The sequence below is a fragment of the Gallus gallus genome, chromosome 9, assembly GCF_016699485.2.
Source record: "Gallus gallus isolate bGalGal1 chromosome 9, bGalGal1.mat.broiler.GRCg7b, whole genome shotgun sequence".
Lineage (NCBI taxonomy): Eukaryota > Metazoa > Chordata > Aves > Galliformes > Phasianidae > Gallus > Gallus gallus.
In genome coordinates this window covers 17,432,034-17,454,045 of record NC_052540.1, presented here as the reverse complement: position 1 = coordinate 17,454,045, position 22,012 = coordinate 17,432,034, and the positions used below count along the sequence as shown (strand labels likewise).

General features: G+C 41.9%; 1 protein-coding gene and 1 long non-coding RNA gene across 9 annotated transcripts in view; one reads left to right on the top strand and one right to left on the bottom strand.

Annotated features, from left to right (window-relative positions):
- The window catches only part of LOC121113440, a 242,546-nt gene that overhangs the window by 131,275 nt on the left and 89,259 nt on the right, over positions 1-22,012 (bottom strand). The window contains exons 1-3 of one of the 2 annotated variants that reach the window (XR_005862177.2): positions 16,907-17,342; positions 12,360-12,503; positions 7,982-8,085 (exon numbers count right to left, since the gene is read on the bottom strand). This is a non-coding gene — a long non-coding RNA (uncharacterized LOC121113440). Of the gene's footprint in view, positions 1-7,981; positions 8,086-12,359; positions 12,504-16,906; positions 17,343-22,012 lie in introns of those variants that run through there. The other variant, XR_005862178.2, reaches the window with a different exon arrangement.
- The window catches only part of KCNMB2 (potassium calcium-activated channel subfamily M regulatory beta subunit 2), a 117,067-nt gene continuing 115,743 nt past the window's right edge, over positions 20,689-22,012 (top strand). For all 7 annotated transcript variants that reach the window (XM_004943462.5, XM_004943461.5, XM_001233102.7 and 4 more), the window contains exon 1: positions 20,689-20,776. In XM_004943462.5, coding sequence (XP_004943519.2) covers positions 20,739-20,776 — 38 coding nt within the window. In that variant the 5' untranslated portion in view covers positions 20,689-20,738. The remainder of the gene's footprint in view (positions 20,777-22,012) is intronic.

Below are 22,012 nucleotides of genomic sequence, written 5' to 3'. Positions count from 1 at the left end.
TCAGTCACTCGGTTTGTATTTTTCTACTTAGGTTTTATTCCCAATGTACTGAGTCCATTTTTTCAGAATGGTACCACCAAATAAAATGCATTTTCAAATTGACATTTTGGTAGAACAAATCCTAAGGTCAATTTTAAATTTATCTGATATCCTTTAACTCCAAATGGGAGCAGCTGTGATCAACTATCACAAGGCTAACATGAAACAGATGATTTGGAACAATATGTAAATAGTAATAACATGAATAGTTATTTACATCTTCTATATTGGGAAAAACGAAAAGAACAAGTTCATTGTAGTTTAATAATCTGCTTCCTTTTGTTAACTTGCTGTTTTATCAGAGAAAAGATTTGCTGTCTGTGATATAAGAATTTTAACTGACTAACGTCCTATTATAAGCCCTGTGCTTTTCAACAGAGGCCTTTTAATAATTTTGTAACTGATCAATACACACATTAACATAACAATCCTTTATTGCTGAGCATATTTATATTGATGTCTGTACCATAGGGCTTCAGGTTTATAACCTTAATTACTCACGTGACTCCATGTTGCTTGATTATGGAATTGTGTAAAACTAGAAACATGCAGGAAAACTGTCATTAATTTAGGAAGTAATTTGGAATCCAATTCTTTCAGACAATTTATTCCCTAAAATGAGTCCCACTGCTGCAAATATCTACAAACTTCAGTGATGTTTCATTCCTTGAGTGAGCTCATTCGAAACCTTTCTTTTAAAACAACGTATAGCAGCATTGACTGCTCTGAAAACAGTTTAAATTAGGTCAGAAATAGAAATCATTTTTATAGGCAATAGGCCTTGTATAGGCAAGTAGTGAGCTTATGGTTATTGGAAAAAAAATTCTACAGTTTTTCCCACTTCAATCTTCTTCTAATTCTTCCCCCCAACCCCCACACAGTCTTTATGAAATAAATGCACTATGGAAAAGGAGAAGGAAGGTAATTGGACTCCAACAACCTTCTTGTAATTTTGCATCACTGTCAACTTCAGATACCACAACCCAATTCCCTTAGGCCTTAGATCCATGAGTAAGAATTCTTTCAACGTGGGTCAGAAAAATCTATAGAACAATCCTGCTGAAAAATGCTATAGCAACGGACTGCTCCACGCTAATCCAAATCCCAATTAAGAAAATGTAAGGGCCAGATTTGTGATTTCTTCTGAATGTTAAGTAGATGAGAATCTATCCTGGAATGCAAGAGAAAACATTTGCTTATTTTACTTTAAAGAAGAATAACAGTATCACATAAGATAAATCTGTTTAAATCAATCATTTCACTCTTGCTAGAAAGCTACTGTCATTTATCTTAATGTATTGGCAACGCTACAAGGATCCTGGCACCCCTGAAGTGCAGTGCCTTTCTCTTTTGTTGGAGCCTGGAAGCTGAGGACACCCTTGGCTCAGTGCACCCAGCCCTAGATTACCAGCCCCCAGCACACAGCATGGATTCCTATTTCAGCTTGCTGCCCTGAGCAGCAATGATGTGGATACACATGCATTGCTTTTATTCTTTTATACTCTAGGCCAGAGTTTACATCTGGGTGAGGCCAGCCAAGTGCTATTTAAATCTGAAAAATACATGACAATTTATATCAGTTGAGAACTAGACCAGCTGTTTCTAATAGGGTTTCATTTGAAGCAATTAGAAAATGTGAAGTTAGAAACCCTATCATCTCGTTAGTTTTCCAAGGCCTATTATCTAGTCTGTGTATTGCTTTTAGAGAAGTGGGGATCTTCTCCAATTACTCATTCTTAATTTATATGCCAGCCTTTGAGCTTCTCTGTCCACACAGGCATCAGGACTTCATGTGACACAAGCAGAGGCTGCTGCACCACCTCATGGCAACAGCAAAGTGTTCACAGGAGGCAGGACGCTGTGAGGATGGGCTCCTTCTCCTGGCACTTCAGCCTCCCACATTTTCAACGTGCAGAATTAAGTGCATACAATATGCAATATTTTTATTATGCATATCTTATTTAGAGAACTAGTGTTTGCATGTCAGTGATATGTAAATATACGACAACAGCTGCTGAATGGTGACTACGTTCTCTCCCCAGGGAAAGCAGAGGAATCCCTGTGCAGAAGCTGAGAGGCAGGTCATTGGCAGAGCTGCAAGTAACAGGCTTCAACTCTGGGCATGGTTTAAGCCTCTGCAATGGAACAGAAATGTTTCTTCCCTCATGTCCAGCCCACGTACTACTAAATCTCGTATGTTACTTACCTAGACCACAAAACTTGGGTGTGATTTGAATGCAATGAAGCCACACAAATCTGCAGCTTACATCAAGTTCTTTGAGTAGGAGTCAGTACAGAGGGATACAGTATTATTTCAAATGCTGTTGAAGGACAGGATTTTTCTTCTATCTGTGCTGTAAAGATTTGTTCAGACCAATCAGTTCAGAAAAGAGAAGTTGCCCTAGCATAACTGAGTACATCTATTAAATAAGAAGCTGAACTCATTATTATTCAGATCTAGTTGGGAGGTTTTCCTCAGAGCAATTTGTAATGGGGGAAAAAAATAATACACCAAAACCAGATTTTGCAAGATTGAAAACTTGCCACAGGAAGTACTTTCTGGTTTCTTCTGTGTTTAGTATTTTGTGGAAGCTATAAAATGGAGTGTGTCATGGGATAGACCATGCTGCAAGAACATCTAATCCCTGCAGACAAATGGAAGCAAGGGACACCTCAACTGTAATTCTCATAACGCGTTCCCAAGACGTGTCACATCGCACTAGTTCTAAACAAAAGGCTACGTATTTCTACACTGTACTGTTCTACAGAATTTCTTCATAAGGATTTTCAATTTTCATTCCAATGGATGACAGAAACTTGTCAGAAAAATCAGAGTTTTCTACGGGTAATGATGTCACGTTTGTACAGCTCAAGTACTTCTTTTTACACCACTAGATTTTTCCCAGTTCCCTTAATAGATTTTAGAACTTTCAGGGTGACAGGACACACATTCAAAATTTGGAGATGATTGTACTCTTTCAGTATCTTCATTTTAACAGGAACGCATAACAAGATTACCAAACACAAAACAGCAAGTATTCATTCTACCTAAAAAGTTAAAGACTATCCAATATCAATAGGGAAAAGCAAACTAAAACTAAGAACTTTGAACAAAATGACAATCCTTCCCTAGGCCACTTCATAAAATCCTGAGCACCAAAAAAATGCAGCCGAGAACAGTTTTATATACACACACAGGTTGTTAATACTTGTGGTATATTCAAGCCTGACACCTGGAGCCTCATGACACACATCAGACTTGCACAGCCTCCAAGGAAAGCTGCCTGCACAGTGAGGTCTTTGTCAGATGCTTCCTCTGATTCATGTTCTCAACGACATGTGCTTATATCACTGTTACACTGGTTAATAACCTGACCCTGAAAACTGGAAATATACCACAAATCACCATCATGGAAGAGTTTACGTCTCAACTTCCCAACTGGATTCAAAGTTCAAATGATAAACTCATCAGTGGGTGTACTGCTTTCTGGCTAGTGGAAAATCTGTTACTAGCAGAGAACTATTAATCTTCTGAAAAGAACTGCAGTGCCTTACTTCAGATGATAGCTTTGTGGTGGGGAAAGCAAGAAAAATGGTACGGCAATCATTGCTGACCCTTGCCATTAAAACGCCATTTACCAACTCCTCAAACCAGGGATTCTCATCCAACAGGCAGCTCGCCAACAAGATCAAAGTCAGTAGGAGCTTTGCACAAGTAAGCAAGAAATAGTGCCCAAATAAGGCACTTATCCAGAATGCAAATATTTCTTCCTTATTCAGCGTGTGGAATTCCCATTGATGGAAATGAAAGTACCATGTGTGCAGAAAATGCAAAGGATATCTGCAGCTCAGATCAAGGGAAAGAATTTTGCCTGCAGTGTTATGAAACCTTAATCATTTATACAGTTCAAGGATCTTAGGACACAGCAAAAAAAAAAAAAAAAAAAAAAGTTAAAAATATTCCGTGTGAGAATCACATCATACACCATTTCAAGGCTTCCTGGATTGGAATGGGGTCATTTTTCAATTGCCAAGCTAAAGAAGCAAAGAAAAGTATGGAAACTGAGACTTAAGTTTAGCTGCTAAAGCTGGGCTGATTTTTATACTTGGAGAAAAGTAAGAGGGTATCATTAAATGAACACATTAGTTTTGTATCTCAGAGATGCAGCATTTCTAAAGTCAGATATACTGGCTGTAGCACTGTGCTTATATGTCACACAAGAATACGGCACTTATGCATGTCAACAGTCCTAGAAGACGGTGTGTTATTTTCATTAATTATACATGTATTTAACAGAGAATTTGCTCCTTTGTGGGCAAGTTTCACCATTAGACTACTTACAAGTAAGCGTTTGATGAGAAAAAATGCATCATTCGTAGTAAGTGAATTTCCTTGCAGGCTTCGTAGAGCTGGGTAAACAATGACAAACTGACTTAAATACAACCGTAGCTAGATGGCTGAGATATGAATCATTGTCATTCATAGGGGTCAGGCTACCCAGGCTTCAGCAACGTTCTTCTGATTGCTAATATTCTTGAAAGTGCTTGCAAATGCCCCAAGTTGTATGTTGTTTACTAGTTGCCATTCACCATTTGTTATTCCCTGTCAAAATGTTTCAGTCATTAAATCAGAGAGCAGAAAATATACCACATGCCCAATCACACACTGTGAATCATAAAAGTAGACAATTTGTGAACGGTTTGTGAACAAACCCTGAACCAGAATAGAATGCGTGCAAACTATTTAACAGACATCTGAATAACAGATCTCTTCAGAGAACAGCAATGATTTGCAGGTTGCTTCTCAATTAAAAAGAAAACAGTTAAACCCATAGAGCTTCGTGCTTTGAAAAGTGCTGTTAGTCCTAACATTTTGTCTCTTTCTGCTTTCAAAAGAGCCAGCGGGAGACTACTTCTATTTACTTTTTCTTTTCTGACCAAAATAACCTTTGTTAGGACTTCAAGTGGTAAATGCTTATCAGGAACATATGTCAAAATACATTACAAGGGAATATTGATTGTCACAGAACTGAGAATCCTAAGTCCAGGAAACGCAAAGAAAAAGTTAAATATTACAAGAAATCCAAGCATGTAAAGATAAGGACGAGTTCAACAGGTTTGGCTTTACCACCATACCTTTCTAAACATTCTGGGAACTGACTGAAAACCTAAGCATCTAACATTCACTATGCAAAGTGGTTTTCCACCTCGATATTTCTCTGGGTCTTCTTTTACTGAAGTAGCCTGCAACCATTTTGTAGCAAATACACGACTCTCCAGTTCCGATTTCTCTTGCACAGCCACACAACAAAACTGAAAATCTATTTTTTATAAGCCACTAAGAATGAATATTTGTGGACAGCAAGCCCAAAAGTAACGTAAATGCCTCCGAAGCACTCGTGAGACTGCTTTTAGTGTTATCAGCCACATAGCTCACGAATGAAGTAGATAATCACAACGTCCTGCAGTGTGCTCATTACTCGATTTTCCCATTTGTTTAAAGATTGATATTCTCTTGGCATCTCTTTGGACTAAGATCAGTGCATCTTATGGTAAAACACAGTGTTAGACCTTTATGGTGTACGTACTACAACATAAATCTACACTGCCAACATCTGTTCTCAGTACAGAACACCCTTTCCCCAAAGCAGGAGTTTTACAGCTGATCAGATTACGATTTCCATGTTCTGCTCACGGTGCTCCTTCTAGATGGAATTTGTTTCTGTGAAGAAGATGAGCACAAGTCCTGTGTGCTATTTAAGCTGCAATTAAGCCCTCAGAAATAGGTCTTAAGCGATGCATAGGCTGCTGTCAGCTCTCTAAATTTCACCCTATGTAATTTCTTCCATCACCCACTCACATTATGTTATTGTCTATGGCTTCAGAAAATTACTACTAGCGTATTCATAACTTCCATTCAACAAAGAAGCTCAATGATTGTTTTCTTTAACGCCCTCTGAGCTTCCCATATTGGCTGTTGTGCTTTTACAAGTACATTTCCCTAGTATGAAATTTCTCTTCCATCTTAAATTGGAAGGAGTATAATTTAGAGTTCACTCTGGAACATCTCATTGGGGAACGAGAATTGAGTTTGCACCATTTCCATTCTTAACATTATACTGACCTCTAGAGTAAGAAGTGCTGCACACCTGATAAATCTAAATGACTGAGAGAAGCCGAAAATCGGGCTATAACTACTATGAGCTGCCTGCACTCGGGGACTGTGCTGGGAACAAGGCTCTGGGGCAGCATAGAGCCCTCAAGGCTGAGCTGGACCTGGACAACTGATACAGTGCAACGGAGGTCTGGCCATGCCATGGCCTCCATGAGCAGTCCCATGCAACACTTTGCTCTTTAATGTTCAATTCACATTGTGAAGACCAGAAAATTTACGGTGCATGCTGCTGCTCATGCAGACTGACAATGCATCACATTAAAAAGAAAAAGAAAAATCTAGTAGTTGCTCTCATTTTCACTTTTCAAAGTAACCTGGAGGCTGCAGTACTCTAAGATCTCAGTTACATACCCTGTTTCATACTGTTTACATGAATGCTTGCAACTTATGTTCATAGTTTTCTATCAGTTTCCTTTGTTATCTGTTTTTCTTTGCCTAAGCACATAAAGCATTAGTTAAAATACTTCCTAAAAACAAGAGTGAGAACTTCAAGGTTTCAAAAGCACATCACCAGAAGACTCAGCTCAAGAAAAAGATCTCATAATGTCACCTAGATTTCTCCAGGAAGCAACTACAGCCTCTTACCAGTAAACTACTGAAATACAGCCTCTTCTTAGAATGACAGCATAAGAAAAGTGCATTACACCCTGTTGACTGGGCTGCCTGTTATGTATAGTCAAGAAATAAAAATACACAACGTGTTACTAAGTATCAGATCCACCAGGAGATGAATCCTCCCACTCAGAACCCAGACAGCCTGCAACAGCAACATGGACAACACCTGTCAGCTCCATGAGCTACCAACAGAATTAGCAAGCTGAATTACACTGCCAGCCAAGTACTATTCGTTTTCATTTTGCACATTAAGCACAAAGTTCTTTGGGCCCTTAGAGCTGTCTTGCAATCAAAGATAGTTTTGTGCTTTGCAGTGTGATTGCCTTTAACAGCACGTGGTAGCTCATCGCATTCAACAAAGTTCATTCCTTCTTCTTAAGTACGTCAGCTATTTCTGCTCACACTTTCCCTCGTGGGAAACCAAACCAATCTGTAACAGTAGGTATGGTCACAGGTAAAAGCTGTGAACTTCAGCTGGCTCGGAGACAGTAATTCATTGTTTGGTTTTCTGTATTACTTTATCACAGCTTGCAGTAAGTTTAAACACAGTGTTAAAGTTTCTTCTGGTACACACCCTATCCTCTCTAAGAATTACATTGATGCTTAAAAAGCCTTTCTGAGTTCTACATTGCACTATGAAAAACTTGTCTGTGTTTTGAAAATAACCTTCAATGAGATCTCAAACGAAAAGAAAGCTTCGTGCTTAAGATTTCAAAAGGTCAGCAATCTGTAGTGATTTCCTGCATTAATTCCCTCCACGATCAAAAGCAGCATACCCTTCTTCACAAAACCATGAAAAGCTCAATCATCAATAAATACAGGCCAGCATTAAGGGTTTTTTGAGCACAAGTGGCAAGCAAAATGGCAGGGGACATGACCGACGTGGTGTTAAAACACGGGGTACAGAGTTAACACAATGATAGATATAGCAGGTTACTGCAAAAAAGGGGCTACTTTATCCAGAGCAGCCAACATAACAAACACACGGACAGAAGAAGAGTGTGGCAGACAGCAAGAAGTCAGGAAGGTGCACACTAAGTTCCAACTAAGACCCTCCTACACTGGGTAGAGTCCTGGACAAAGACAGAAACACAGCACTGAGCAAATACACAACTGTGATTACTCCTGGAGGAGGCACACACGAATACTTACCCCTCTGTGCAGTGCAGCTGGCAGCTTGGCTATCCTCAGAAGCTGGGCAGGCCCATCAGAGGACTCTAAACCTTCACACCCACCAGATGCTCATCACAAAGAGCCTGTTTGGAACAGCAATTCATCAGTCCCTTACAGATCTCGCTAGACCACTAAAGATAATACTACCCTCGTGCTATAGAGAAATCTGAGCTCTGAGATGCTGTGATCGTCTAACCTGCTTTACTAGGGCTGCAGGTGCTTTGTATTAATCCTAATGACTTTGCAGTGGAAGTAAATGGGTCATCAGCCCTGCATCTGTGGCATATTACCACCTGAAAGGCCTTAAACTTCTATTATTTTCCTAAGGGGCCCAGGTAACTGAAGCAATGCATACCCCTGAAGTAGGGGGCTCTTCTTTGAGCCCTCTTACAGCTTACTTTGATGCTCATTTTGCAACACCATATTAACCTCTCAGCAAGGCCAGGGTGTTTCCACACATGGTTGCTACAGTCTCCCATTGCCAGGCCGTGGCGCACTTTCAGGCTGGTGTCTGATGAGCAGCCATGGTACAGGATAACGAACTGAGTACAGCAGGTGTGCTTGGAGCATAGGGTCACCTTCAGCTTGTGGGCTCAAAGACAGCTTAAGCAGTGACATGATATGCTTTCCATAAAACCAACGAAAGGGGTCTGATTCAGTTGCAAAGCAGAATAGAGGGCTAAAGGTTTATCACTGTACCATTTTGGAGTTAAAAATGTGCCAATACACAGGGCTGTAATGTAAATAATCCAGCACAAATTAAATCCACAGAGAAAGTCTGCAGGTGGGTCAGTGTATGGAGATGGGTTGCACAGTGTTATTAGGCATCATGATGATGAAGGGGCTGCAGATTGACTAAGCAGAAAGCCCCAGAAACTTACATTTTATTTGTTTTACCTGTTACCTCTTAAAATAAAAGTCAATATGTGTCAGATTGGTGATGTTTAAACATACAATTCCCTTTCTAGTAAACTGATGCTTCTCTTTATCTGCATGACAAGCAGTTCTGGGAACACACAGTAGGAAGAGACCTTGGAGAGAAGATGAGAGGAGCTCAAGAGACTTGAGGCTACTGGAGACACTGAAGGAGGAAAGAGAAAAATCAAACTCAAAAACAGTTTGTCAAGCTCAAAAAAACAACATGCATTGCTGACATGTGCTGCTTTTTTTCTCGGTTCCAGAGTCAAGAGAAACAGAAGAACAGACACATTATCCTGGGCCAGGGGAGAAGTATATTAACCAAGAGTCAACAATCCATAAGACAGTATGAAAGCAAAAGGGAGAATGGAAGGATAAGGCATGCCAACAAGAGGAGCCCAGCTCTTCTAGCAGCTGAGCTCTGCCTGTAAAATGAGCCAGTCTGGGGCAGAGTTGAAGGAAAATTCCTGCACAGGACAAATACGCTGGTCAAGGGTTAATCTTCATTTTTACTATCCTGTGAAAAGCACAGAGGCAATTATCTATTTCAGGAACACCTTGGCTGAGCAGCAGAAGCACTCTTTCAGACAGAAAGGGTAATGAATTGGATATTGCATTTCAGTTTTGTTACAACATGTAACAGCCCCAGAGTGTGCTGGGTTTGCAACTATACCATGCTGCTTTTTAGCCAGTAACTTGCATTTGAAAAACAGGAGTCTTCCTCTCCCTGCAGTAGCACAGACTTGGCTACCAGTCCATTTAATTAGACTGGGTTGTAAATGCACAAGGAAATGCAGCATGGTGACAGCACTAGGGATACAGGCAGAAATTTCTTACAATTGAAAAGAAAGCTTAACATAATACAAAGTGGTCATTTGGTTTAAATCTTTTTCTTTTGATAAAGCTAGGCCAACTTTTCCAGTGGGGATAGAGAACCACTGCCTGATGTCTTTATATGAGACCACACTGTCACTCCCACCCGCATGTTTAGCATATGGTGCTGTGGTGGAGACTGCTGGTACCACAGGCCTCCGAAGGGCACCTGGAAGGTTTCTTCACCCTTGCAAGAGGAGGCACCTACGTCTAGGAGAAGTTAAAACACGTTCGCCATCTAGGGCAGTCACAAACTCATTGCTTTGGCTGTGCACCAGTTCTTCCTCAGGCAAGGGTAACGGTCATTTTACAGTGTTGTTTCTCAATCTGTTCCAGTTTACACAGGCCATCAGAAGATGAATTCTCCTCCAGAAATTCGTGCACTCTGTACTACCAGCTCATTTGTGCACCAGCACAAGTGCTTGTCTGTCCTTTGTGGTGTTAGTTTTAACCTAGGTCAGGTTCCTGGCCTCTTCCTCTGAAAGAGCAAGTGAATTCTTGTGCTGAAAGATGGGACCGTGTAGGATGAGGGGAAAAAATGAGCAGGAGATACTTCTTCCAGAAGCAGTGACAGATTTTTGTAACATAAAATGATTATGAAATTATGTCACAAGTTGCATGACAGCGTTCTTGGATGACTGGATAACTAGAACTTCTTAAATTAAGATTATAGGTGATAAATAATTAATGAAATAACGGGTAATATGTGGCATGCACTTAATGATCTTTATGGAAACAAATGTCCAATTATTCAAATCCTCTGAAAATACAGTCATTCCTTTAACACGCATGTGAGCAAAAGTAGTCTAGTGTGAACAAATGAGATTAGTTAATAAGGAGGAAAGTGGTTGTGGTCAGAATGCGCAGTCATTCAGAACCGAAATAATGTCATTTGAACATGAGCAATGTTTTTGTGGCATTTGACTAGCTCTCTGCTACCTTATGAAGCTCTAACAGTTTGTGGTGTTATGCTTCTGTCTGACATTTGGCAGTCTGGTACCGTGAAGAGTTTAAAGGAGGTCTGATATTCTGAGGGGGTGAGGGGAGGCAATGAAGAGGGGGAAATGTCATGAAAGGCACGCTTCTTTGCTGCTCAGAAGAACCTATTGAGGAAGAAACTGCAATTTTCTCATTACACACTGAGGCTTTTTTGCCTGAGGTGTGAGCCCTGAATCCAAGACTTGCCTAACACAATCCTCTGCAAAACCAAGCAGAGGATGGTATGCACTTAAGGTGACAGAAATTGGAGGAAATTTCCAGGAATACTTTGAAACATTATTGTTTATTGTGTGAACAGAGTCTGTGCACAAAACTTCTACAGAGAAACGCTATGAAAGGCAAACACAGAATATGTTTATTTCATTTTAACTCACGCTTATTGTCCTCACTAAACTTCAACTCAAAGCTAAGCTTTATCTGTAAGAGGAACTAGTTGGGGCCAGATTCAAGGCCCATAGGACTAAAATGAATGAAGTCGCTCTGTTCCACAAAGTCAGCTCAGGGCTTAACCTTAAGGGCAGATTTTCAAAAGATTCACAGAAAAATTCAAATGTTCACAATGCCTGTTAAGGGCTACGTTACCCCACATCTCAAGTTCCTGACTAGGAGATAACTGGCATCTAGGCTCTGCCTGTTCCTGAAGGTTGAGGTAGATTCCAGTCAATTTTTTTCGATGTTTTAATAGAAATGAGCTTCTCTGCAAATCTTGCCTAGGGCAAGTAATATTACATGCAGCTTCAGAGAACAGGATTTACCTGCTTCCAGATTTGACTGGGTTCCAAAAGTATTACTCATGAAAAAATCAAAGAAAGGAAAAATAAGCAAATGGTAAAAATAAAATGAAGATCTAGCAATACTCTTATGAGATTAAAACTTGACTCGAACTGTTAAATTAACAGGCCCATCACAGTTACTTGCTGATTAGTCACGCGGCACCAAGTCAGTATGTAGGCAGAACCGTGTGTGTGTGTGTGTGTGTGTGTGATGTAAATATAAAAGGGTATTCCAGGCGACTGCAGCATTCCCCACAGAAACAAGTCATGTGAACTGTTAAGAAAATGTAAATAAAAGCATACAGCCATATCACTGTGCACAGAAAAATCCTGCAGAGAAGATGCCCTACAGATATGAACTCTGTAATAATCTATCCACCTAGAAGCCTATGTGATTTATTTTCCCACAGCTTTTGTGTGTGTGTGTGTGTGTCTGAAAGGAGTTTCCTTTATTTAATAGCTCACAGTCTGTTCTGGGGCTTGTTAGTGCAAAGGAGACAAGTCTAATTTTGCTAATCCATGCTGTGAAGGGAGTCAAACAGCATTTCCTATATTCTCTGCCAATATGAAACAAAATCACACTTGTATCAGGTTCTCAAAACTATCTCACAAGATAGACTTCTGTTGCTAATAATACCTGACACTTCTATGTTTAAAAGCACTGATAAAAACTTCAGAACAAATTGATCCCTGATGGAATCTTAGTGAATTTACTGGAATTAAACTAGGACTAAGCTGGCATGTTATAGGGTCAAAGCAATAAGTTGTAGAGCCTCTTCCTCCCACAGGCTTACCCTGACGGTCAAGGTTAATGGCGTCAAGCAGAGCTCCTGCCACTTTCCCAGAGCCACCAAAGGCTTGAATTTGGATTGCACAGCAGTGATAGGGGGTTGCTGCAAGGTTGTTGTTTTCCTTCTTCCTCTTCAGTCAGCAGAAGGCTGAGGGAAAAAAAAAAAAACTCATGTCAGTGCCCAAGTTCCTTGTTGAGTATCTGTACCAACATCCAGAAAGGCAATGGGAACACCCCAAAACCACCGGCATGGCAGACTGAAAGACATTAGCAGAAGGGAAGCTAAGCTGTGAACACAAATCTGCTGCTTTGCTGAAGGGAACTCACCAGAATGGGTAAATCCCAGAGGGACCCTTAATATCAAAGTCCTTTACGAGAGCTCAGAATTTTGCAAAATTGGGCTTTTCTAATTGCTTTAAATTACAAAATGGAACAGGCTATTTTTTTAATATCTTCTAATCTTTTGGAATTAAATAATTGCCAAAATAATTACATTTTTTTCCTAAGGTGGGAGACTAACATTTTCCTAAATCTAATTTTGTTGTTTTTAATGCTTTCTTGGGGGGAAAAATATGTTGCCGTTTGAAAGGCTTTGATCTTTCCAACATTCCCTTTTTCAGAATTAATGATACATTACACTTCTCTTGGGAGACACTTACGAAAGAGAGAAAATACCGCTGAAGAAGAATATGCTCTTGTATGCCCCAGTAATTTGAAGCATAGAAGATCTATAACCTGATCAATGCCCACACGTGATCCTGCCTTCTCCGAGCAGGATCTGCCTTTCACAATTGATCTGGGCAGCCCCATGACTGGGCTCAGCAGAGCCCTTCAGAACCTCCTTCAACCACAGTATCAATAACACCAGCAGCAAATCTTGGCAAGGGCAGCAGAACACAAGTGAGTCCAAAAAGCTGATGACCCTTCTTAAATACCTAGTGACCCTGCTCACATCCACTGTGAGAGTCACTAGGGGACAATCTTTACTTAGAGATTAGTCGGACTCATTTCAAAGAATAAAATTTAAATGAATTGAGAATCTATACTTGGGATAGCAGCAGGAAGGCTCTCTAACCACAGAGCCAGCATAGCTGACCAGGTGCACACTGGACATGAAGTCCAACTGCACATAAAGTTTATTCATCTCACCACTGACCAAGGTCACCAAAGCAAACAGAATTCCTCCAGGGCTCGCCTACATTTCCTGAGGAATCTCTTGCCTGGCAGTAGTTGTGACTTCTGCATCCAGACCCTCACATGGCAATACAAGCAGGGTTCCTGTAGCTTTTCAACCTAAATGGCTTGTTCACAGAAGACAAACCAAAGCAGTGCTATGTTTTTGGCAATGTGTTCTACCATACAATTGCTGTTTAACAAATAAAAAATCATAATTGTCTACAATAATCTCTTGGGCTGCTGTCACACACAAACAAACAACGTACTTTACGTGTCTCCTAACTGCAAGGGCAGCTATTTACAAAACAAATCTGAGACTTCTATAGATAGCACTGTGGCTTGGAGGCTGAAAGCTGACAATGGACAAATAAACGTGCTGGGACCATCACAGACAAGGACTCCTTGCAGCAAGTGAGGCACTTGGCAGGATTAAGCCCTCATCTGGCTATTTTATGGTTTGTCTGCGCTGGAAATCCTCAATGGCTGTAGGTTCTCAGATGTGCACATGCAGTAATATTTGCTCATTTATTGTTATATTCATTTGGCAATACATGGCATGAATATGACCATTATCAATGAGTAATACTTCAATAAAATGGCTCTGTAGTAAAGCAATGGCTCTGGGAGCAGATACTGTACCACGTATAATGACAAGAAAATATCTACCTATTGCTGGAATAACCTTTCTAAAAAGAACATTGCAGGCCCAGGTGTCCTTTATAGATATTAAAGGAAATCCCTCATTATCACCCCTCCAAAAAAGTAAGTGCACTGACAGAATTACTATTTTGGCTAAGTGCCCACGTCTTGGATGTATCATACATTTGTGACTTTTCAATGTGTTAGTTACATTAAAGCATTCATGGCATTTATGGGAGCTCTGAGGAAATCTCTCAGCATCATTTTCCATCCCAGAAAAGGTCAATTCCGACATTCACAACAGGAGCCCCTGCAGTGGCCAAGGCTGCAGAAACTGCAGGTGTGAACTTTATTGGTGCTCCCCCACTGACTGCAGCCATGCGGTTGCCCTCCATGACCCATCTCACACATCCACGCACTGCACAGATGCCCTACTCCACAGACAGAGCTTTTGCACAAAAAATTTCCTTGGAGCAAATGAGCAGCATCCATGAGAACAAGGCTTGGAGGCAGCAGGCTCACTGGAAACAATACCTCAGGACTAAACACTAGGGAATTGCAAGATGCAATGGGACAGAGCAAAATAAAATTGAAAACAGAAGCTCAGATCTTTAAACAGCAGTTCTGCGTGGCAGGAAAACACAAGGTGAGCATCACATTCAAAGTGGGGAGTAGAATCAAACTAATCAAGCTTTGAGGCAACACAAAGTTAAGAGAAATAGGAAGAAAAAAAAAATGCATTGTAGAAGATGTGCCTACTCCTCAGTATGCTGCAAACCCTTAGTTCCCAAGACGGGGTGCCAAAATAAGGCACAGTGAATGAAAGTACTCTTGGCAAGGGCTAGCTGAAGGCTCACAGCAGAGCCCAGTAAGAGAAAGGAACTTTTGGCATCAGGACTAAAGACAAGCAAATTTCTGTGTGAGTAACACAGCAAACTGAGGTCACGCTGAGTGTAGAACCCCAAGGCAAAGTACACGTGGATTTTTTCAAGGGATTAATGGGTCTTTTATTTCCTCTCCAAACTGTTACACTGGCAACCGCCACCTACTCAGTTGCATCTATGCTGAGGAGCCACAAGGAATTGAAAAAAACGTATAGTTGTTTCAAAGGGATTTAGGTCAAGTCTGTTCAGGTTTTTCTATGCTAGTAGCAAGAAAAGAATCATCAACCCTGTTCTGTCCCAGTGATGCAGCCCTTCTTGGGTGAAGACTGCAAGGAGAGGGACCTTTGCCCTGCAACAAAAATCAAAACTTCACAAGACAAAGTGTAAAAGTTGCATGGATAGGCACTGTCCCAGGCAGCTGCATGAACAAGGTGAGTATGAGCCATCAGGATACTTTTACTTCTCATCTCAGAAACACCATGTATTTGAGCTCATTACCAGAGCTCATACTCTGATGTGGCACTCCGACATAGGAAAGGCTGAGATTTTTTGCCTGAGGCCAGCTTACATGATGGGAACAATGAGATAGGGCTGGAAGGGAAAGGGCACAGATGCTAGTTCAGTTATCCACATTTGAACATAAAATTGCAGGGTTTGTATTATCACAGGGAATTGTAGCAAAGTAGTGACTGGGACTGGAAATATGCCTTCCCTTTTCATTGCCAGTATGCACACCTGTAACCTGCAAGGATCTCAGTGAGGTTTATATCTGGAGGAAATGATACTGCACCTTCTGACCACTAAACACTGCTTACAACCTCCCAGGGAATTTGGCTGCAAGAGGAATCATCCAATACTTCGGAATTGCCTCTGGGTCAGTATTACCTTTTAATCTCAGCTGTTCTAAAAATAATTTCCATGTGAGAGACCATTCCTTTTTTTTTTTTTTTTCTTTTTTTTTTTCTTTTTTTTTTCACTACTACTTGAAACTCCTTGTCTGGCTGCTTTTGCTGGTCTTACAGAAATAAACCATGGCTTTAGAGTTCTGGCTCTGGTTCCTTTTGTTACCAAAGCGGCTCAGGAAATGCTGTAGCAGAACTATGTTAAATTACAGGATTTTTAGGTAAATCACATTAAAACTCCTAGGGATGGATATCCACCAAAGCCTCCAGAGAGTTGTTCTGACAGCAAATTATCCTGTTAGGATTTTGCAGCTTATTGTACATCTGCATTCGACTACCCTCAGCTATCTGCTTGCATTTATTTCAGCAGACTGAAGATCACATCATCAATTCATATTCTATCCGTAAGGTTACTTAAGACTCTGGTCAGACCTTTCTTAAATTTATGAAGCCAAGCAGGTGGAGCTGCTTTTTTTTTCCTGCAGGGAAGGTTTTCCAAGGCATTCATTGTTCTCAGGGCTCCTCAATCTGAAAGTCATCAGCCTTGTGGAGGTACTGCCAGCAGGAGCCTGTGAAGGCTCACTGTGCCTTGAGCTACAGTGACAAGAGGGACACCAATGCCAGTAAATGGCACCGGTAGGAGGGATGGGAAATCTTGTTTCCCAGAATGTGCAATCAACTCATAAAGTGCATGCTGAGAATTACTCTGATGCAAAAATAGCAGAAATTAAAGAAAGATTTGGTTGTTTCTGCTGATAATAATAGCCAGGTGCATTTAGCTGGGAGAGGAACAGCAACCCTTAGGAAATGAGCACTATGGAAGATGGAACTTCTTCCCTCAGGGTCCTTTGCTGGAGGTGGGACGTGAGCTTGGTCCTGCACTGGGGAGGGCCCTCTGTCCAGCCCTACACACCACACTTTGGCATTTGCTGCCAGCCCTACAAGCTTACCTGTTTTTCTTCAGAACTGCAGCTCTGCCCAGGTTGTCTCCACACTTATGTTTGCTTTCCATGCTTGGGGCCAATTTGCAAACTCAGAGATTACAGATTATTCTTCCAAAGCCCTTTTTTTTTTTTTTTTTTCCCTTCTACGTTGCCGGCCACGAAGTTAAGGTATTTTTTGTTTGTTTCCGAGGTGCATTTAGCACCATCTCGGAAGGCCGCCAGAAGCGCCGGTACCTTCGCAGGAGCGCTTTTGCCGTGACGACAGCGCCATCTTGTGGTACCGCGGCGGCTCCGGACTTTGGGCGGGAATCCCCCGCGAGCCCCGGCGCGCGGCCGGGCCGCCCGCGGGAGGTCTGTGGCGTCCGTTGGGTGCGCCGAGCCGCGCGCTGCCCCGGCAGCAGTCTGTGAGACGGGAGCCCCGGGAGGTCGACTGCACGCCCGGATTGCCTCTGAAAGGTCAACGGTGCAGCCAGAAAGGGGCAGCACAGACCCAACCCACCGTTTCTGCATCACTGAGATCCCTTGCAACCCACAGCGCTGATTGCAATGAATTTACAGCCTGTACTCCAAGTACAGGTTGATTCTTCTGTTTCTGTTTTCCTCTTTTGCTTCCCAAGACTAGATTTCCCTGCTTCAAAGATCTACAGAGCAGCCCTCCAGGCTTTTTTTTATGATTACCGGTATTTTACATCGCCCTTTCATGTCCTGTAAATCACTTAACATCTTTTCCAAAGGGTCCTTTTCCAGCCCCTCTGCTTTCCTAGCACTCCAGCTGCTCTTGGAGAACAAACTTAGGAGAACAAACTTAATTTGCATCGATCTCTGCTCCCGAACAGAGCTGACTGCAGTTGGCTCCGCTGCCCTGCAGTTCATCAGTACCTCATTGCAGTGGACATCTCCCTACATGTATTTATGTTCCATACAGCAACTGACCACGTCAGTACGGGTAGTGCCTGTGAAGTGCTTTGAGAGCTGAAAGACAAAGCCTGGGTGCATAAATCTGGAAATCGGACTTGGAAAGTGCCTCCCCCGCTGTCACATAACCTATAGCCTTACCCATGCAGAAAGGCGAGTTTGTAACACTGCAATTTATCGCATTGAATTGCAGTAGTGAAGCAGAACTTCTTCGCTGTCAGAGTGATGGAGCACGAGAACAGGCTGCCCAGAGAGCTGTGGAGTCTCCTCTGGAGATATCCAAGGCCTGTCTGGACACCCCCCTGTGTAACTTGCTGTATGGGACCTGCTTTAGCAGGGGGTTGAACTCGATCTCCAGAAGCCCCTTCCAGCCCCTGCAGTTCTGTGATTCTGTGTAGCCCTGTACAAGACATGTACTCTCTTCAAGTTTGCAGGCTCCAACTGACAGCCAGGCTTCTTCACTAATGACTCCAAGCCAGTTGCTTCGGGCCAAAGTTGTGCAAATGCTCAACAAGTTGGGCTCTTTTGAAAATCTGTCCATTAAGTGCGAATTGCCTTGTCTTATGAACTGGAAATCCTGCCCTGTATCTCCTGCACCACCAGGAGAGGAGATAATGAGACGTAGCCATCAAACACCACCATTGTGGAAACATCTCCCAACACGTGTCAAAGAGAAAAGTACTTCAAGCTTTAAGCTTGACAAAAGCATGGCACAGAAACGGAGATTAGCCATCAAACTGCAGTCTGCAAACCACCTGTGCTCCACAGAGGCACATATGGGGATTGCAGAGTCATATTGAACAGCCAAACCTATGGCACTTTCAGCTTCAAAGCTGTGTACCAACTGAAAAACAAAGAAAATGGTGCAGTTAGAGGGTCTGACAGGAGGAAGCGTGGACAAACTGGAAGAAAGAATTTGACTGGTTCGGTCAACATGTAGTAAGAGCTGATTTTGAAAGCATCCATACTGCAGAGATGAACGAGGGTGGCACAGGGGCACTGCAGCCACCAGGAGGGTAGTGAGACAAAGGCCACTGCAAACCTTTGGAGAGAAAGATCTATTGAGATAAAAAAATTCCTCTATGCAAAGTAATAGAAGCGATGTATCAACTGGAATATTACCTCTGGAAAATCTGTAATAGTGGCCAATTGTATATTTGACCTCCCGGAATAAATTAGATGGACTAAAGTGATTTTCCCCTTCTTCAGCTTCTGAGATGTTCTAATTCAAGGATAAACACATACAGATGGAAGAAAATCATGTTGACAAGTCAGCACAGAGCTTCTTCCAAATGCACAAAAAAGGAAAACAAATCTCATTTAAAGCTTCACAGAGAACCCTCCTTCCCACTGTAGCAGCTCCCTGCTGTGCAGAAGGCCACACTCAGTGAATAAGTTGATCAGCAAAACATGTCAGTGAGGCAAGCGCAGCAAATCAGTAATGACCTTGTCTTGAAGAATTAAAGCTTGACTGGAGCACTGCTGGCTGAGAGCTGTCCTCAGCTACACTGATCTGCCTTGCAGTAAGGCCAGCAGGCGTGAAAACAAACCCATATTGCCAGCACACCAGCAGCACGGGCAGACTGCAGAGCAGGGGCTGTCAGTGCCCTGACCCTTCTGAGCACCCCCAGCTGTGCATGGCTCCCCACCACATGCACTCCTGCAGAAAACAAGGCTCAAAGGAGATGCTGACTGCATAGGCCCAGTGTCAGCTTTACTGTCTGCAGTGGTTCTTTCCCACCTCTGATGCTGTATGCAGCATTTCCCAGCTGTGGGCTCAAAGCAGATTTCGCTTACCCTAGTAAATGGCATGACCTTAATTTCTGTCACCACGGCTTGATCAGCCTCCCTGAAGTAGGGCCAGATTTGTTCTGAAATGAGGGGAGAATCTGCTCCTAACTTTTTTAAAACAAATGAGTTTACTACACCCTGGGAATTTTCAAACATGACACATCCATCAGTTTTCCTTTCTGACTAATGCTTGGCAAAATGGAACTGTCAAAACTTCTTAATTCAAACCAAATTGTTTGTTATTTGTTCCAAGCCACATATTAAATGTCAGTGAGAAAAGTTTCCGTGCAGCAGTCACGGGCACGCATTGCTACTCTTTGACCTACACTGAGCAACAGCCCTGCAGAAGCCAAAACCCACCGAGGGACGGTGTGAACACACAGCGGGGCCGCATGCCTTCTGCTGTCACAGTGAATCCCACTTCGCCCCCTGCACATTCCCCTCATCCCAAAGTCTTTAGAGGTGAAATCATGAACTCTCCTTCTTAATTTTTTATTTTTCTGCCACTGAAAAACCCCTCTGTGGCAATGACAGCTTGGCATGTTTTCTCTGCCTGCCCATCAAGCCCTTAGAAAATTAAGTTATTAATCATCTAAACATTCACTTCTGCTGCACCAAGGCTCTGTGGCCACAAAGTCCCATAGGTGACTGTTTCAAATATCACTCTCTTTCTATGGAAGATTTCTGGATTAAAACAACACAAGTATGGACAAATGCACCTTGTGATAACTGCTGCCCAGAACTGTGCTTTTAGAGTGGTCAACCGAGCTCCTAGCTTATATTTCACTAATTTGATTGCTTGGTCCAAAAAAAGAAAAAAGAAGCCCAATCCCACACTCACTGTGTGGTTTATCTGAGGTCTACACACAGCAAAGCATTGCCTGCAAGAACGAAGAGAAGTTTGCAGCAAAATTGTTTTGTAGCAGATGTATCAATGGAAAAAGTTAGTAACTGGGAGTGTTCTCTCTTTCCCTGTCTCTCAGTTGCTATTAGTGCTGGTCTTTTGGGTGTAGCTTTCCTCTTGGGCTCCTGTGTTTGTTTTACGTACTGCTTTCCTGTTCCTTTTGGTCAGGAGCCTTTTTACAATCAGGCAAGATAATACTGAGCGGCGGCACTGAACCTGCAGGACAAAATGAGCCTTTGCTTTAAATATCCGAGAGACAAATGGAGGTAAGTAGAAACAAATGGCTCGAGCTGTTTGGGTTGGGGGTTTGCTTTCAGCTCATGACTGGGGGCTGATAACAACTAGTACATTGGACTTATTTGGGTTTGTTTTCTCCTGCAGTTTGACTGCAATTTTAAGAATGTAACTAAAGTCTGGCTTGGAAATATACTGTAGAAGTAATTGCATTCAGGCCTTTGTTAGGGATTATGGAGAGTTGGTTAGGATAGGAATCCTTTAAGTGGGCTTTGCTAGGCCTTCATGGCAGACCTTAAATACATTTTCCCTCCTCCTTTTTTCCCCCCCATCTTGCACAGCATCTCTGTATTCCCAATTCACTGTGCACACTATATAGCTAATCAGAGAGTTTGTCCTGCTACTATTATCTTCTTGTATTTCATATATATTACAGAGGTTGTATTTGCTCAGCTGTACTGAATCCAGTTATAAAAGCAGGGTGCAGAGGGCAGTTTCTGGATGCACAATGAATCTCTGTAACTAATAACATATAGCACTTGCTCTGCTGGAAGTATCAATGTAAAGCCATAATGCTAGCACAGAGCTGAAAGGGTAAGTGAACCCACCTCATAATCCTATAACGTTGATACAGTTTGGTGGTACCAGCATAAAAGAGATACTTAGAGCTAAGCTGGACTTTGAGATAAATTGAAAATGGTGTCTTTAAAGGAAAGCCGTTCAGTACAGGATTTGATGACATGCAGATCTTCTACCCACACGGTGTCATATCTGGCACTTGGGTGGATGAAAATAGTCTGGTGTATTGTGCTGTACAAACAGGGAAAAGGTTTGTGAGGAGAAAGGGGTACGTATCCAAACAACACAGCTCGTGTGTGTCAAGAGCAGGCAATAAGAATGTAAAAATTCTAGACATCTCTTCTTCCCATTCTCTAAATTACCTTTCAAGCATCTTGAAACTTACTGAGCTGCAGGGCTTTTTCCTGTACTCTCTTCAAAAAAAATCATTTCTTTTCTGCAGACTGATTCCAGTATCAAACCCCACATCACCCAAAGTTTTACACGTGCACCTGTGGTATGTTTTTGTTTGTTTCCAACTGCATTATCATGACTTTACAGTTCCCAGGAAAAAAAATAAAAAGAAAAAAGAATCTACTGTTATTTTCTCCTTTCTGTTCATTCAATCTTATGTCTACTTAGGACTTTTGGCAGAAAGAAGGGCAGGTCAGACAGCACAAAGTTAGGTCATATATGAAACAGGATGAACA